At 44.9% G+C, this 18417-nt stretch overlaps 1 protein-coding gene across 3 annotated transcripts in view; it reads left to right on the forward strand.

Annotated features, from left to right (window-relative positions):
• LOC106611770 (GDNF family receptor alpha-4) overlaps positions 1-18417 on the forward strand; it is a 39196-nt gene that overhangs the window by 11420 nt on the left and 9359 nt on the right. The window contains exons 4-9 of one of the 3 annotated variants that reach the window (XM_014212325.2): positions 64-415; positions 524-633; positions 904-1038; positions 1243-1379; positions 4537-4733; positions 7669-9282. In XM_014212325.2, coding sequence (XP_014067800.1) covers positions 64-415; positions 524-633; positions 904-1038; positions 1243-1379; positions 4537-4733; positions 7669-7675 — 938 coding nt within the window. In that variant the 3' untranslated portion in view covers positions 7676-9282. Of the gene's footprint in view, positions 1-63; positions 416-523; positions 634-903; positions 1039-1242; positions 1380-4536; positions 4734-7668; positions 9283-18417 lie in introns of those variants that run through there. The other 2 variants (XM_014212326.2, XR_006771044.1) reach the window with 2 other exon arrangements.

Raw genomic sequence — 18417 nt, forward strand, 5'->3', positions numbered from 1 at the left:
TCCCCTCTTCCTCTCTATATCTCTCCTCCTCTTTATCCTTGCCCATTCCCCTCTCTCTCTCAGCCTCCTCTCTTCCTCTAGATGGACAGAACGCGTGTCTGAAGGCAGCCCAGGACTGTGGTCTGTATGAGAAATGCGGGTCCCTGAGGTCTGAGTACGTCCTGGCCTGCACTAAGCGCGTCCCAGGCTCGGACCACTGCAACAGGCAGAAGTGCCACCGGGCGCTGCGGCGCTTCCTGGAGCGCGTCCCGGGGGAGTACAGCCTGGGGTTGCTGTTCTGCCCCTGTACTGACAAACTGTGTGGGGAGAGACGCAGGAAGACCATCGTCCCTTCCTGTTCCTACCAGGAGAGAGACGGGGAACAGCCCAACTGTATGCATCTGCAGAGCTCCTGCAGGAGGGACCAACTCTGCAGGTCAGACACACAACATGTACACACACATAAACACATTTGTGTCTTATAAGCGCTCACATTTTCATATGTGTACGTGTGTGTGTGTGTGTGTGTCTGTGTCTGTCTCAGGTCCAGACTGGCTGATTTCCAGCATAACTGCCAGTCCTCCGGCCATTCCCCATCTGGCTGTTTCAGAGATAGTGGAACAGTGTGCCTCAAATCCTACGCCGGACTCATCGGTAAGAGAGATGAGATGAGGCTATAGGAGAACGAGGGATGCAGATATAGGAAGGATGGAGAGGGGTGAGATGAGGGAGGAGAGAGACGGAGAGTATAAAGAGTATTCTAGGATATCGATTTGGGTGGATCACTAGAGAGTGATAAAGATGACAAGAGGGTGTTATCGGGTCATGTCAGGGGTGGGTGAGTGGGGCGTCAGATGGCCAGCGGTAGGACTTGACCTTTTGCAGTAGGAGTTGACCTCTGTGACCTTTGACCCCCTCCTCCAGGCACCATCATGACCCCCAACTACCTTAGCAACAGCACTATGGACGTGGCCCTGTGGTGCAATTGTGAGGGCAGTGGCAACCAATGGAAGGAGTGCCTGAAGATCCAGAACATGTTCACCAATAATGCCTGTCTGGGTGAGTCTATACATCCACCTACCTGTCAATTAACCATCTAACCAATCAATGCAATTTCCATACGGCAGGCAATTAATTTAGTACTTGACACTTCAGTCCATCAATCTGTCACATGGTCAGCTACACTCGCTCTCATGCACGCATGTGAACATGCACACACACACACAATATGGAATGTAATGTGTCTATCTGTCCGTCTCACAGAGAACTCCATAAGTACCATGGGTAGCTCCCCCCCTCGACCAGTGGAGAGCCTTCTTCCCCCTTCCCCTCGCCCCTCCCCCCTGGACCAGCAGAACAAGCTCAGCAACAACGCCCAGGATGAGCTCAGCAACAACGCTGTGAGTACTACTACTCAACATTACCCAATACTACCTAACATTTCTCAACATTACCCAATACTACCTAACATTTCTCAACATTACCAAATATTACTCAACATTACCCAATAATACCTAACATTACTCAATATTACCCAATACTGCCTAACATTACTCAACATTACCCAATACTACTTAGCATTACTCAACATTACCCAATACTATTTAACATTACTCAACATTACCTAATAGTACATAATAATACTCAACATACCCAATACTACCTAACATTACACAACATTACCAAATACTACCTAACATTACTCAACATTACCTAATATTACTCAACATTACCCAATACTACTTAGCATTACTCCACATTACCCAATACTACCTAACATTACTCAACATTACCCAGTACTAGCTAACATTACTTAATATTACCTAACATTACTCAATACTACCTAACATTACTCGACATTACCCAATGCTACCTAACATTGCTTAACATTGCGCAATATCAAATTTCAATCAAATGTATTTATAACGCCCTTCTTACATCAGCTGATGTCACAAAGTGCTGCACAGAAATCCAGCCTAAAACCCCAAACAGCAAGCAATGCAGGTGTAGAAGCACAGTGGCTAGGAAAAATTCCCAAGAAATGCCAGAACCTAGGAAGAAACCTAGAGAGGAACCAGGCTATGAGCGGTGGCCAGTCCTCTTCCGGCTGTGCCGGGTGGAGATTATAACAGAACATGGCCAAGATGTTCAAATGTTCATAGATGACCAGCAGGGTCAAATAATAATAAGCACAGTTGTTGTTGAGGGTTCAACAGGTCAGCACCTCAGGAGTAAATGTCAGTTGGCTTTTCATAGCCGATCATTCAGAGTATCTCTATCGCTCCTGCTGTCTCTAGAGAGTTGAAAACAGCAGGTCTGGGTTCCATAGCCGCAGGCAGAACAGTTGAAACTGGAGCAGCAGCACGGCCAGGTGGACTGGGGACATCAAGGAGTCATCAGGCCAGGTAGTCCTGAGGCATGGTCCTAGGGCTCAGGTCCTCAGAGAGAGAGAGAGAAAGAGAGAAAGAGAGAAAGAAAGAGAGAAAGAGAGAGAGAATTAGAGAGAACATACTTAAATTCACACAGGACACTGGATAAGACAGGAGAAATACTCCAGATATAACAGACTGACCCTAGCCCCTCGACACATAAACTACTGCAGCATAAATACTGGAGGCTGAGACGGGAGGGGTCGGGAGACACTGTAGCCCCGTCCAACGATACCGCCGGACAGGGCCAAACAGGCAGGATATAACCCCACCTACCAGCAATACTACCTAATATTACTCAACATTACCCAATTTACCTAGCATTACTCAACATTACCCAATAATACCTAATATTACTCAACATTACCCAATTTAGCAAGCATTACTCAACATTGCCCAATACTACCTAATATTAGTCAACATTACCCAATACTACCTAATATTAGTCAACATTACCCAATACTACTTAACATTACTCAATACTACCTAACATTACTCAACTCTACATTACCGAACATTACCCAATATTACCTAACATAACCTGACATTACCCAATACCACCTAACATTACCCAGTACTACCTAACATTACTCAACATTACCAATACTACCTAACATTACTCAACATTACCCAATACTGCCTAATAATACTCAACTCTACACAACATTACCAAATATTACCTCACATAACTTGACATTACCCAATACCACCTAACATTACTCAACACTACCCAATACTACCTTACATTACTGAACACTATTCAACATTACTCAACACTTTGAACGACTCACCGCTTTAGCTGAATTACCATCACTCAGAAACATGCATTGCTCCTCCAAACACTAATCACACAACTGGCTATCAAATAAAGCAAAGTAAAATACCACTCCACCCAGCACTGACCACTTCCAGGCCAGCATGACCCCGCACTGACCAATGCCAGCTTGACCACAAACAGATGGACTGACCACTGCCAGCTTGACCACAAACAGATGGACTGACCACTGCCAGCTTGACCACAAACAGATGGACTGACCACTGCCAGCTTGACCACAAACAGATGGACTGACCACTGACTGACCGTTCGATTAGACACTGACCACCTGACTGAACGCTAACCATCAAGTACAGAATGTTCAACCTAGTACACACCTCTAGCACTCTGACCATTGACCAATGTAGTGACAACAGGCTGCTGGAATGACCATTGACCACAGGAGTGACCGCTGGTGGCTGACTGCTAAACCCTTTCTGGTCCATTGAGCAGAGTGACAGTGAAGCGCTTTTTGTCTCCTCTGCTCCCCGCATGCTCAACCCAGCTAGAGATTATCTGATCTGCGAGCTAGACCAAGGGGATTCCAATACTCTCTTTCTCTTCCTTCCTTCCTTCCTTCCTTCCTTCCTTCCTTCCTTCCTTCCTTCCTTCCTTCCTTCCTTCCTTCCTTCCTTCCTTCCTTCCTTCCTTCCTTCCTTCCTTCCTTCCTTCCTTCCTTCCTTCCTTCCTTCTCTCTCTCTCTCGCTCTCTCTCTCTCGCTCTCTCTCGCTCTCCCTCTCTCTCTTTTCCTTTATCTCTCTCTCTTTTATCCCTCTCTTTCTCTCATTGGCTGTCTGTCTCCCTTTCTCTCTTCCCTCTCTTTCCCTCTCTTCAATTCTCTCTCTCCCTCACTGTTTCTACATCTCTTAATCTCTCTCTCTCTCTCTCTCTCTCTTTCTCTCTCTCCTTCCCTCCCCCATCTCTCTCTCTGAGAGGATTAGATGAAGGTGTTCGCAAGAGGCAGTGCATCAATCAGACTTCATCAGTATTAATTTATGCATGCCCATCTGTCTATCCCTCTCTCTCTCTCCTTTCCTCTCTCTCCCCTAATCCTTCCTCCTACTCCGTCCTCCTTCACTCTCTCTCTCCCCTCTTTGCTCTCGCTCTCTCTCCCTCGTCTCAGTGTTCTACATTGTAATCCCTCGCTCCATTCACTCTCTCTCTCACTCTCTCCCTCTCTCTCTCTCTCTCTCTCTCTCTCTCTCTCTCTCTCTCTCTCTCTCTCTCTCTCCCCCTCTCTTCTCCTCACTCATCCCTCATCTCATTCTCTCTTCCTCTCCTCTAACAATATATATATATCTCTCTCTATCTCAGGTGGAGCAGAGTGAGGAAGAGGAGGATGAGGAAGAGGAGGAGGGGGGGCAGTTTGACGTGATCCCTCTCTATGCTGAGAAGGCCACGGTGTCCAATCTGGGTTCTGGGGGTGGGGGGGTGTCCCCCCGTCTGTCCTCAGCCCCCCCTCCCTCCCTGCTGCTGCTCCTTCTGCTACTGTCTGCCTCTCTGAGCTGGGGGTAAGGAGGGAGGGGCCCTTGCACACAGACACAGAGACTCTGAGAAAGGCACAGAGAGAGAGAGGAGGGAGAAAATAAGAGAAGATAAAGGACCTCTAGTGTTTATTGCTTCCTTCCTTCTCTCTTCCTTTTGAGACGGTCTTGTACAGTCTGTTTTCTTTTTATTGCTTCACCTCCCACTGTCAGGTGATGGTTTTGCCCGATGGAGACTTTTTGTGTATGACAGACATAGAGGTGAACCAACTCCACAGTGACAGAGGGGGGTTAAACTGAGTGACTTGATATCTGATATGTGAGTAATTTCCTCCTTTGGTGAAGACATGTGACAGGTTACCATGAGTCAGATGGCGCTTTAGTATATCCAAGCTTCACTCTGTCCATTCATAGCTCTGTACTCTCCAATGATGGAGAAGTGCTTACAGTCAGTGTTAGGAAGGAATGTACACTGAGTATACCAAACACTAGGAACACCTTCCTAATATTGAGTTGCCCTCAGAACAGCCTCAGTTCGTCAGGGCATGGACTCTACAAGGTGTCGAAAGCGTTCCACTGGGATGCTGGCCCATGTTGATTCCTGTGCTTCCCACAGTTATATCAAGTTGGCTTGATGTCCTTTGGGTGGTGAACCGTTCTTGATACACACGGGAAACCGTTGAGCATGAAAAACCCAGCAGCGTTGCAGTTCTTGGCACAAACCGGTGCGCCTCGCACCTACTACCATACCCTGTTCAAAGGCACTTACATCTTTTGTCTTGCCCATTCACCCTCTGAATGGCACACATACACAATCCATGTCTCTATTGTTTCAAGGTGTAGAAATCCTTCTTTAACCTGTCTCCTCCCCTTCATCTACACTGATTGAAGTGGATTTAACAAGTGACCTCAATAAGGGATCATTGCTTTCACCTGGATTCACGTGGTGAGTCTGTCATGCAAAGAGCAGGTGTTCATAATGCAAGCACTTTTGGTTTATTGCTCTATCTGTGTCTAAATGACTCAGCACAGGCCTGGGAGAAAAACCAGCTGCAGAAATACAAATAAAACAGCATCATCAAAAAACTGAAACAATATGAGTAATAAAAAATCTAATATCTTCTCAGTAGGTGTAGACGCCCGTCTGGGGTTGACACTCGCAGGCAGAGAAGGAGAGAGAAGGAAACAGAGAGAGAGAGAGAGAATGAGACAGAGAGGGAGATAAGGAAACACAGAGAGAGAGAGAGAGAGAGAGAGAGAGAGAGAGAGAGAGAGAGAGAGAGAGAGAGAGAGAGAGAGAGAGAGAGAGAGAGAGAGAGAGAGAGAAAGAAACGGAGAGCGATAGAAGACAAGGGATAAAGAGGGAGTGAGTTTCTGGTGTATAGTCCATTTCCTCTGCACTTTTTACTTGTTTTAGTTGAGATAATATGATCTGGTGTGAACTCTTTGGCTGGAATTCATTCAAACCCACCAGTGTTTTATGTTCACAATATTCATCCCGTGCCTAAACACTTCTAATTCTGAAAAGTGAAAGCATACCTGTGAGAGGGGTTGCCCTGGTAGTAGTTGTGGGTTTTTATACAGTACACAAGATCAATCTGTCAGTTAATTTGATCATTGGAAAAAGCTACTGCGTCAATACTGCAATGCGGGTTAGATTGAATTGAGCCCTTTATATTCTGGTGAGCTCTGGGGGGAAAAATCGTTGGTGAGGAGCGATAGAGGGGGAGAGAAAAAGAGTGAACCAGACAGAGAGAGAGACCCTCGAGCGCAAACATACCGTAGAGAATCGCTGGCCCTATATTTCCTCTGTCTTATAAATCTTTTGCTGACACTAATGTTTTTTTTTGTCTCCTCTATTTCTGGGGAACGTGTAAAATTAACTTCCATCCGGAGGGGTTGGAGATGGTGGTGGACATGGAGATGGTGGGGGGGGGGGGTTGTGGCGGTAGGTCTGCAGTATGCATCTTGCATCACTCCCCAGGCACTAATATCAAATTATAACCCCCCACACACACACACCAACTGTCCACCTGAACAACAGACCCTTACACAAATTGTCCGTCAATCAGTCATTATTTTTTAAAGGAAAGGGGAACATGCTTACCTGAAGATCTACGCTTCCATTCCGTAGAACATGAGCATCATTAATGCCAAGGTCAGCTAGCCGCTCACAGATCTCCTTCTGGGGTTAATTGAGAGCAGGGAGGAGAATAGGTGGTAGATTGATGTGCCTGTCAGGCCTGTGTGGGGTCTTTACGAGGCCTGTTGTTATTTTTTAATTGTTGTTGCGGCCGTTTGTCGTCTGCTGACACCTCGCCACTGCCAACAGACAGATTGAGAGAGGGAGAAGGGGAGGAGAAAAGGATACCAATCATTTACATCAATATCGCTGAAATAAATAAGTCGAGAAGCCATGCGTTAAATCAACTGACACAGAGTAGGAGGGTAGCTGAAGGGATTATTTGACTGTTCTTGTTCGCTTGTATTACAGCTCTATCATAAACACTCACACACACACACACACACACACACACACACACACACACACACACACACACACACACACACACACACACACACACACACACTCAGTTAAATATTAGTTGAATGGTGTCTGATTGCCGTGGAATTGAGCATTTTAATCCATCATTGGCCTGACACAGGAATGTTAGCAGCACCATGGCTTAGTGACACTGTTCACTGCGGAGAGACAGTCAGGGTGAAATAAAAACGAAACAAGAAAAAACACGAACAGAAAGGCACACAAGGAACTAGAATGACACACACAACACACACTCCGTAAGAAACATGTACAGGGAGAGATGAAGGGAGGAAAGCGGAGGGGGAGAATGAGAGACGGAGAGGAAGAGAGAGTGAGAGCTGACATGGCCTGCAGGCTTATATCAGTATTAGTGCTTTAGCTTGGCTTACCCTTCTTGATCTATTTCACACTCCCTAGGTCCTAAAGCATCAGCTCTCTACTGTAGCACAGCCCTGCTGCCACAGCTCTGTTGCCACAGCCCTGCTGCCACAGCTCTGCTGCCACAGCCAGACACACAGTGGAGGATGACAGAGCAGCATCCTTAGAGTTTCTGATAGTTTAAACAAATAACAAAAGAAACAAAATCAGAAAGGCTTATTTGACCTCAACCCTTCCTAATCTCCTCCTTTAACGCCACACCTGTAACACACGCATTCGTTGATTGTATTCATGCATACGCTCAGTGTTTCTGTGTGAAGTGTTTCTGTGTGAAGTGTTTCTGTGTGAAGTGTTTCTGTGTGTGAACAACCAGTTTTCTATGCTCTATACCTGCCCTGTCCTGCTTTCACATTCATAATCACCTCTCATCTTCAATAATCACCCATCTTTAATTGATAGTACTGTACTGCATACTCATTAAAATGTCAATGCCAGGTGTGTACGCCATTATTTATTTATGCATCCACGCAGTAATTACCACCAACAATGTCATGTTGTATTGAGTGTATATATCGGCCATCGGGATGACTTAGTGTGGGGCTGTTCGTGTGTTGGACATGGCTGTTCGTGTCTTGGACATGGCTGTTCGTGTCTTGGACATGGCTGTTCGTGTCTTGGACATGGGGATGACTCTTGTCAGGTCAGAGGATGCTCAATGGTTACAATGTTTTCCTGCTGCGCCTGTACTCAGCACTGTCTGTCTGTCTGTCTGTCTGTCTGTCTGTCTGTCTGTCTGTCTGTCTGTCTGTCTGTCTGTCTGTCTGTCTGTCTGTCTGTCTGTCTGTCTGTCTGTCTGTCTGTCTGTCTGTCTGTCTGTCTGTCTGTCTGTCTTTCTGTCTGTCTGTCTGTCTGTCTGTCTGTCTGTCTGTCTGTCTGTGGTGATTCTTTGTCTCTGCCTCTGTTCGCTGTAGCACCAAATAATGCTAAATGGTGCTGAATAATGATCAGATGTTTTCTATCCCAGCACCTCCAGAGGTGAAGCAGCCCTTTTTAGCATTTTTCCGCCCGGTGGGCCGTGCCTCCTGCAGGTAGCTGGCCCAATGGGCTGATGGGTATTCAGGGGGGGAGAGGACGCACGCTGGGACTGCAAATGAGACACGCATTCATGAGCATGCAGAACTGAACTGCCTGACTACTCTGCACAGCAACAATATGATGATGAAACGCTTTTTTTTTCTCTCCCTCGCTCTCTCGCTCTCCTGAACGCTGTAACGCTGAGTGGACCGATCTCTCTTTCTAGTCAGGCTACGAGACTTTCCCCCCACTATCTTCTATGTGCCGATTGGACAATGGAAAGTGACAGGAAAGACCATTCGGGGTCACTGAACTGTTCTGCTGGTGTACGAAAACAAACCGTGATGCCAATACACTGATTCTCTTCACCCTGCTCCCTTTAAGCATGTCTGTGTACCACAGGAGAGGGCCAGCTTTCGCCCCCCTACCCCTCAGAACAGGTTCTGTTCTGACCCCTCCTCTACACACCCTGCACAGTGTTCTCTTGATCAGGTTGTGTTATGTGCTTTTCCTCTCTCTGCAGTTCAGACACACACCTCCACTGTGTACATGAATATAATAAAAAAATATATGATCTTACGTTTTCTTACTTTCTCTTCCTGCTTCAGTGTGCAGTTGACCTTAAGTGGCGTGACTTGGAACTGTTGTGAATGCACTGACTAGATCCCTCAAATTCAAATGTGGACCTCAAAGCCAGTTCCCGCTGCTTTTTTCATGCTTCCCCTCCAACCAGGGACTGCAATGAATTATCAGGTAGAGGAGGAAAGCAGAAGTATTGCGGACCTCGTGGGGTCAGAGTTGAATGCTCATGTACTAGACCATGTACATGAGCAAGTCTAGAAAATGTATTTGAATAACACAGAGATGGCACTTATCCAATGTGCCTCTATCAACAGTTGACTGCATTTAATGGGCACGTATAAAAAAAAAGGCCTATAGATGAACTTCCCATGCACCAATTCTCTGTCCTAGTTCTGACATGGCGATACTGTGTTGAAGCAGTGGCAGTGATGATGATGAGGATGATGATTGAAACACTACATCAGGTTTAATGGCCGTTGTCAGTGTGTGGTTAATGAAATCACTGTGATGTATTTCGGCTTTTTCTCAGTTCTCCTCAGTCGTACATTCTCCAGTGCATTATTAAATCATTGAAGAGCGACTACAAAACGACCAAACACTGTGGTCACGTTGAGGGGTTGGTTGTTTAGCAACAAAACCAAGGCGTGTGAGAACAGACAGGGTTGGCTTAGGCTGTTGACAACATGTAAACTATATTTTGTCTCCAAATGTTTATTGAAAACATAAATACATTTGCACAATGAGCACTTGTTGTCTCTCAAATACATTATTACAGTTGTAAGTCAGCTAGCGAGTGAATATTTGCCATTTTAGCATAGACATGACATCAGTCAAAACACCTCAAAACAAGACGTGGTATCAATAACAAGATGCAACTAGCTGAAACGAGTCCCACATGATTCCCCACACGCCAGCTTCTTGTCATTGTTGCTAGCTATCCAACGGCTCAGAATCATAACAACGCACGCCTTCCGGCCACATTGGTGACGTTGTCAGCTAAACCGCACACACTGACGTGCACACACACCAACACTGACACACACAGATAGACACACACACACTGTCTGTGAGTCAGAGGAGCACCAATCACAGACCTATTAAATAATCAAACCGGTTTCTCTCCCACTGTGTCCAATCAAAAGGAATAGGTCTCCTGCTCTCTGCTCCTCCGTGATCACTCTGTCCCTGGGCTGAAAGTGTGTGTGTTTGTGTGTGGGGGGGGGGGCTGGTTTGTCGTGACTCTACCCCTCCAGCACATTGCTGTCAGTCAGACAGTAAGAGAAAGGGTTCTAGCCTGTGAGAGACAGGACCTGTAATTAGAGTGGTGCACATTGGCATTACATGGCTCGTGTGTGTGTGTGTGTGTGTGTGTGTGTGTGTGTGTGTGTGTGTGTGTGTGTGTGTGTGTGTGTGTGTGTGTGTGTGTGTGTGTGTGTGTGTGTGTGTGTGTGTGTGTGTGTGTGTGTGTGTGTGTGTGTGTGTGTGTGTGTGGTGCACGTTGGCACAGGCAAAAGGCCTTGCTTACTCTCTCGCTCTCTCTATTCCTTTCTCTCTACCTTATCCTCCGTCCTCCCTGGGGAACCCAACAAACTTTTCCTCCTGAGTCCGTTCAGACGGATGAGTGTTCAGACGGAGAGAGATGGAGGAGCAGGAGACCCAGTAAAGCTTTTAATCTGTAAATGGAGAGAGAGGTATCCAGTAATGGTCATTTAAGCATTAAGCCCTCCTCCGTCCACCTCGTTTGTGCTTCCTAATGCTCCTTAAACATTTACGACCCTGATGATAACAAAGGAAGACTGCAGCCTAATCAGATCAATGCTGGTTAAAAACCCTACTCGGAACTGCACAGGCATCGGTGGTGGGGGGGGGGAACTCAACTCATATCTGACTCCAGATCAGCTTTAAAAGCAAGCGTCTGTCATCCTTATATAGGCAGTAAATAAACTGCATTGTGATACTGACTGTCTGTATGAATCCAACCAGTGCACACGGTTTCTTTCTATGCTTCCTTACTTTTCAGTTTAGTTCACTCTCTCTCTCTCTAGCTCTCTCTCTCTCCCTCTAGCTCTCTATCGCTAGCCTCCTCTCTCTCACACGTTCTAGCTTTCTCTTTTCTCAAGCTCTCTCCCACCCTCTCTCTAGCTCTCTCTCTCTCTGTTAGTCTCTGTCGGTTTGGAATGGAGAGATATGTCCTCTCTGAATAGCTGAGACTGCAGTCAGAGATTGGGGTGGCTCTGAATAGCCAGGCCGATAAGGATGGATTTCATTCAGAAACGGATGGAGAGATAGCGTCTGTCTCTGGGTGGTACAGAACGACCCATTCTACTCCGTCTAAACGGCTTGCATTGGGAGTGATGAGATTCCGTCTCCACTCTCCACAGACTGCATCCTGTAACATTAGAGGGTCACAAGGGCTAAACAGCCTAATAAGAAGAAGACATGCTGCATTACACACTGCATTACAACACACACACTGTGGAACTCTCCAGCTATCAGGATCTGTGTGTTCACACCTGGGCTGTTTATCTCCATCCACCTGCACAAACCACTGGCTGAAATCTACCAAGCTGCACTAATGTTTGGAGTGCTGAGCTCCAGGGTGTTTGCAGGAGTTTGCCGGTGCTGTGGTTGTGCATTCTGTATGTCACAGTAAATTATACAACTGCAAAATATGATCTTCCTTATCGATTTCTCTCAGGATGCATGCAGGGTCCATCTATATGCATATTATTGTTGGAGTACAGCTCGTTAATTTTTGCACGTTATCATTGTGGTTTTGTGTTCCCTGGCTTCTTGGCTGGCTGCTGTGAAGTGAACACATACCCATTGACTCTCATTGACTCTCTGGGTCTCTCACACACACACACACACACACACACACACACACACACACACACACACACACACACACACACACACACACACACACACACACACACACACACACACACACACACACACACACACAAACTCATCTGTCTGTCATCAGCGTTCAGACTGTGGGTCTGTGCTGTTTGCCGTATCAATATGTAGTTAGTGAGTATGAATTGCTGCAGTAAGATCCAGGAGCGTGCACGTGTGTGCGTGTGGGAGTGCATGTGTGCGTGCATGTGTCTGTGTCCACTACCTATCATTGTGGCATCACTTTATGTCCCTTCATTATACTTATGAAACACACACACACACACACACACACACACACACACACACACACACACACACACACTCACACGGACAGTTTGCTGACTAATAGAGCCTTTATTCTTAATGAGTGCTGCTCTTGTTCGTCTTTCTCCTGTCCCCCTCATTACCTCTCTATCTCCCATCCCTCGCTTCCTCTCTTCTATTCCTCCACCTGCATCTTCTACCATCACCTTCACCTCATCCTCTCTACTTCTATTTAAGTACAGCTCCTATCCTGTCATCCTCTGTTCTTCAATTTAACTACAGCTCCTATCCTGTTATCCTCTCTTCTATTTAAGTACAGCTCCTATCCTGTTATCCTCTCTTCTATTTAAGTACAGCTCCTATCCTGTTATCCTCTCTTCTATTTAACTACAGCTCCTATCCTGTTATCCTCTCTTCTATTTAACTACAGCTCCTATCCTGTCATCCTCTCTACTTCTATTTAACTACAGCTCCTATCCTGTCATCCTCTCTTCTATTTAACTACAGCTCCTATCCTGTTATCCTCTCTACTTCTATTTAACTACAGCTCCTATCCTGTCATCCTCTCTACTTCTATTTAACTACAGCTCCTATCCTGTTATCCTCTCTACTATTTAACTACAGCTCCTATCCTGTTATCCTATCTTCTATTTAACTACAGCTCCTATCCTGTCATCCTCTCTACTTCTATTTAACTACAGCTCCTATCCTGTTATCCTCTCTTCTATTTAAGTACAGCTCCTATCCTGTCATCCTCTCTACTTCTATTTAACTACAGCTCCTATCCTGTTATCCTCTCTACTTCTATTTAACTACAGCTCCTATCCTGTTATCCTCTCTTCTATTTAACTACAGCTCCTATCCTGTTATCCTCTCTTCTATTTAACTACAGCTCCTATCCTGTTATCCTCTCTACTTCTATTTAACTACAGCTCCTATCCTGTCATCCTCTCTACTTCTATTTAACTACAGCTCCTATCCTGTTATCCTCTGTTCTATTTAACTACAGCTCCTATCCTGTTATCCTCTGTTCTATTTAACTACAGCTCCTATCCTGTTATCCTCTCTACTATTTAACTACAGCTCCTATCCTGTTATCCTCTCTTCTATTTAACTACAGCTCCTATCCTGTTATCCTCTCTACTATTTAACTACAGCTCCTATCCTGTTATCCTCTCTTCTATTTAACTACAGCTCCTATCCTGTCATCCTCTCTACTTCTATTTAACTACAGCTCCTATCCTGTCATCCTCTCTACTTCTATTTAACTACAGCTCCTATCCTGTCATCCTATCTTCTATTTAACTACAGCTCCTATCCTGTCATCCTATCTTCTATTTAACTACAGCTCCTATCCTGTTATCCTCTCTACTTCTATTTAAGTACAGCTCCTATCCTGTCATCCTCTCTACTTCTATTTAACTACAGCTCCTATCCTGTCATCCTCTCTACTTCTATTTAACTACAGCTCCTATCCTGTTATCCTCTCTACTTCTATTTAACTACAGCTCCTATCCTGTTATCCTATCTTCTATTTAACTACAGCTCCTATCCTGTCATCCTATCTTCTATTTAACTACAGCTCCTATCCTGTCATCCTCTCTTCTATTTAACTACAGCTCCTATCCTGTCATCCTCTCTACTTCTATTTAACTACAGCTCCTATCCTGTCATCCTCTCTACTTCTATTTAACTACAGCTCCTATCCTGTCATCCTCTCTTCTATTTAACTACAGCTCCTATCCTGTTATCCTCTGTTCTATTTAACTACAGCTCCTATCCTGTTATCCTCTCTTCTATTTAACTACAGCTCCTATCCTGTCATCCTCTCTTCTATTTAACTACAGCTCCTATCCTGTTATCCTCTGTTCTATTTAACTACAGCTCCTATCCTGTTATCCTCTCTTCTATTTAACTACAGCTCCTATCCTGTTATCCTCTGTTCTATTTAACTACAGCTCCTATCCTGTTATCCTCTCTACTTCTATTTAACTACAGCTCCTATCCTGTTATCCTCTCTACTTCTATTTAACTACAGCTCCTATCCTGTCATCCTCTCTACTTCTATTTAACTACAGCTCCTATCCTGTTATCCTCTCTACTTCTATTTAACTACAGCTCCTATCCTGTCATCCTATCTTCTATTTAACTACAGCTCCTATCCTGTCATCCTCTCTTCTATTTAACTACAGCTCCTATCCTGTCATCCTCTCTACTTCTATTTAACTACAGCTCCTATCCTGTCATCCTCTCTACTTCTATTTAACTACAGCTCCTATCCTGTCATCCTCTCTACTATTTAACTACAGCTCCTATCCTGTTATCCTCTCTTCTATTTAACTACAGCTCCTATCCTGTCATCCTCTGTTCTTCTATTTAACTACAGCTCCTATCCTGTTATCCTCTGTTCTTCTATTTAAGTACAGCTCCTATCCTGTCATCCTCTCTACTTCTATTTAACTACAGCTCCTATCCTGTTATCCTCTGTTCTTCTATTTAACTACAGCTCCTATCCTGTCATCCTCTCTACTTCTATTTAACTACAGCTCCTATCCTGTCATCCTCTCTACTTCTATTTAACTACAGCTCCTATCCTGTCATCCTCTCTTCCACCTAATCCCCCCCTCTCTTTCTCAAAAGCCCTCTCCTGGATGTTCTTCCACATTCTCTCTGTCCATGCCCATCTCCTTCTTTCCCTCACTCCCTCCAGGTGCCGTGTGTGTGTGTGTGTTTGGAGTGTGTGTTGGTAAGGGACAGAGCAGCAGTGTGTGTTGTCTGGCCTGGCTATGCCTCGCCGGCTGCTACTCTGCTCGCTCTGTTAATAACCCAAGGTGCTTCTGATGTCTTATTTATGGTCTGTCATTTGTTTTAGTGGCGTCAGCGGCTTTCACATCCCAGGTGTGGCGGCACAACATTTAGACTAGCACCCCTCAATGTACTTAAGTGTCTTCTCCTTCCCGCTCTCCCTCAGTCCTTCTCTCTTTCTTTCCCCTCCCTCCCTCTGTCTACACCTCCCTTTCTCTGAGCCCGTATCACTCTCTCAATCTGCCTTTTTATCTCTCCCTCTCTACCTCCATCGATCACATCCGCAACATGAGCATCTGTCTCTGTCTCTGTCTCTGTCTCTGTCTGTCTCTCTTTCTCTCGCTGGCTCTGTCTCTGTCTCTCTCTCTCAATTCAAATGAAGGGGCTTTATTGGCATGGAAAACATATGTTTACATTGCCAAAGCAAGTGAAATACATAATAAACAAAAGTGAAATAAGCAATAAAAGATTTACAGTGAACATTACACAAAAGTTCCAAAAGAATAAAGACATTTTAAATGTCATATTATGTCTATATACAGTGTTGCAATGATGTGCAAATAGTTAAAAGTACAAAAGGGAAAATAAATCAACATAAATATGGGTTGTATTTACAATGGTGTTTGTTCTTCACTGGTTGCCCTTTTCTTGTGGACTTGTTTTCAAATTCTTTGTGCGTCTGTGTAATGTGAGGAAAATATGTGTCTCTACTATGGTCATAACATATTAGGTTAGGAAGTTAGGAACTGCAGCTGAGTTTCCATCTCATTTTGTGGGCAGTGTCTGTCTTCTCTTGACAGCCAGGTCGGCCTTCGGCGGCCTTTCTCAATACCAAGGCTATGCTCACTGAGTCTGTACATAGTCAAAGCTGTCCTTAAGTTTGGGTCAGTCACGGTGGTCAGGTATTCTGCCACTTGGTACTCTCTGTTTAAGACCAAATAGTGTTCTAGTTTGCTCGGTTTTTTTGTCAATTCTTTCCATTAAATTATCTTTTTGTTTTCTCATGATTTGGTTGGGTCTAATTGTGTTGCTGTCCTGGGGCTCTGTGGGGTTCTGTTTGTGTTTGTGAACAGAGCCACAGGACCAGCTTGCTTAGGGGGCTCTTCTCCAGTGTCATTTCTCTGTCAGTGATTGCTTTGTTATGGAATGTTTGGGAATCTCTTCCTTCCAGTGGTCCAAGGCACTGCATCTCAGTCGAATCCAGGCTGTATCTGTCACATGAGTTGACGCTGGAGAGACGAAGCAGGTACGGGGAGTAAAACATTTAATATATAACGGACATAGAATGAGACAGGAACAGCGTCAGCAAACTAATATTAAAGACAAAAACAATACATTGCAGAAGCGGGGAACAGAGCTGGGGAACTGACAAATATAGGGGAGGAAATGAACAGATGATAAGTGAGTCCAGGTGAGTCCAATAATGCTGATGCGCGTGATGAGGGAAGGCAGGTGTGCGTGATGGATGGCAGGTGTGCGTGATGGATGGCAGGTGTGCGTGATGGATGGCAGGAGTGTGTGATGGATGGCAGGAGTGTGTGATGCAGGGCAACTTGGCGCCTGAGGGACGAGCGGGAGCAGACATGACAGTATCACATCCGGCCGTGATTGGGAGTCCCATAGGGCGGCGCACAATTGGCCCAGTGTCGTCCGGGTTTGGCTAGGGTAGGCCATCATTGTAAATAAGAATTTGTTCTTAACTGACTTGCCTAGTTAAAAAAAAGTTACATCTAAATGTAACTTAAAAAAAATAACTTTTTTAAATAGGTGGTTGTAGAATTTAACGGTTCTTTTCTGGATTTTGATAATTAGCGAGTATCGACCTAATTCTGCTCTGCATGCATTATTTGGTGTTTTACGTTGTACACTGAGGATATTTGTGCAGAATTCTGCATGCAGTCTTAATTTGGTGTTTGTCCCATTTTGTGAATTCTTTGTTGGTGAGCGGACCCAAGACCTCACAACCAAGAAGGGCAAAGGGTTCTATAAGTGATTCAAGTATTTTTAGCCAGATCCTAATTGGTATGTTGAATTTTATGTTCCTTTTGATGGCATAGAAGGCCCTTCTTGCCTTGTCTCTCAGACAATTCTAACCGCACGCTTGTTGTTTGTGTCTCTCTCTTGCTCTCTCTTTATCTCTCTCTCTCTTTCTCTCTCGTTATCTCTCTCTCTTTATTTCTTTCTCTCTGCCTCTCTCTCTCTCTCTTTTTCTGTCAATACTCTACAGTTCTATTACATCCCCTCCCAGTCATATTTGAGACCTTAACATTTCCCAATAGCATTTTAAATTCCCCCAACAACATGACTGTGACAGAAATTATAGTTACAGTGAGGGAATATAGTGCCTAACATTGTGATTGACTGATTTGTGAGTGATTACAGTGAGGGAAAAAAAGTATTTGATCCCTTGCTGATTTTGTACGTTTGCCCACTGACAAAGAAATGATCAGTCTATAATTTTAATGGTAGGTTTATTTGAACAGTGAGAGACAGAATAACAACAAAAAAATCCAGAAAAACACATGTCAAAAATGTTATAAAATGATTTGCATTTTAATGAGGGAAATAAGTATTTGACCCCTCTGCAAAACATGACTTAGTACTTGGTGGCAAAACCCTTGTTGGAAATCGCAGAGGTCAGACGTTTCTTGTAGTTGGCCACCAGGTTTGCACACATCTCAGGAGGGATTTTGTCCCACTCCTCTTTGCAGATCTTCTCCAAGTCATTAAGGTTTCGAGGCTGACGTTTGACAACTCGAACCTTCAGCTCCCTCCACAGATTTTCTATGGAATTAATGTCTGGAGACTGGCTAGGCCACTCCAGGACCTTAATGTGCTTCTTCTTGAGCCACTCCTTTGTTGCCTTGGCCGTGTGTTTTGGGTCATTGTCATGCTGGAATACCCATCCACGACCCATTTTCAATGCCCTGGCTGAGGGAAGGAGGTTCTCACCCAAGATTTGATGGTACATGGCCTCGTCCATTGTCCCTTTGATGCGGTGAAGTTGTCCTGTCCCCTTAGCAGAAAAACAACCCCAAAGCATAATGTTTCCACCTCCATGTTTGACGGTGGGGATGGTGTTCTTGGGGTCATAGGCAGCATTCCTCCTTCTCCAAACACGGCGAGTTGAGTTGATGCCAAAAAGCTCCATTTTGGTCT

Source organism: Salmo salar, chromosome ssa09 (assembly GCF_905237065.1).
Source record: "Salmo salar chromosome ssa09, Ssal_v3.1, whole genome shotgun sequence".
Lineage (NCBI taxonomy): Eukaryota > Metazoa > Chordata > Actinopteri > Salmoniformes > Salmonidae > Salmo > Salmo salar.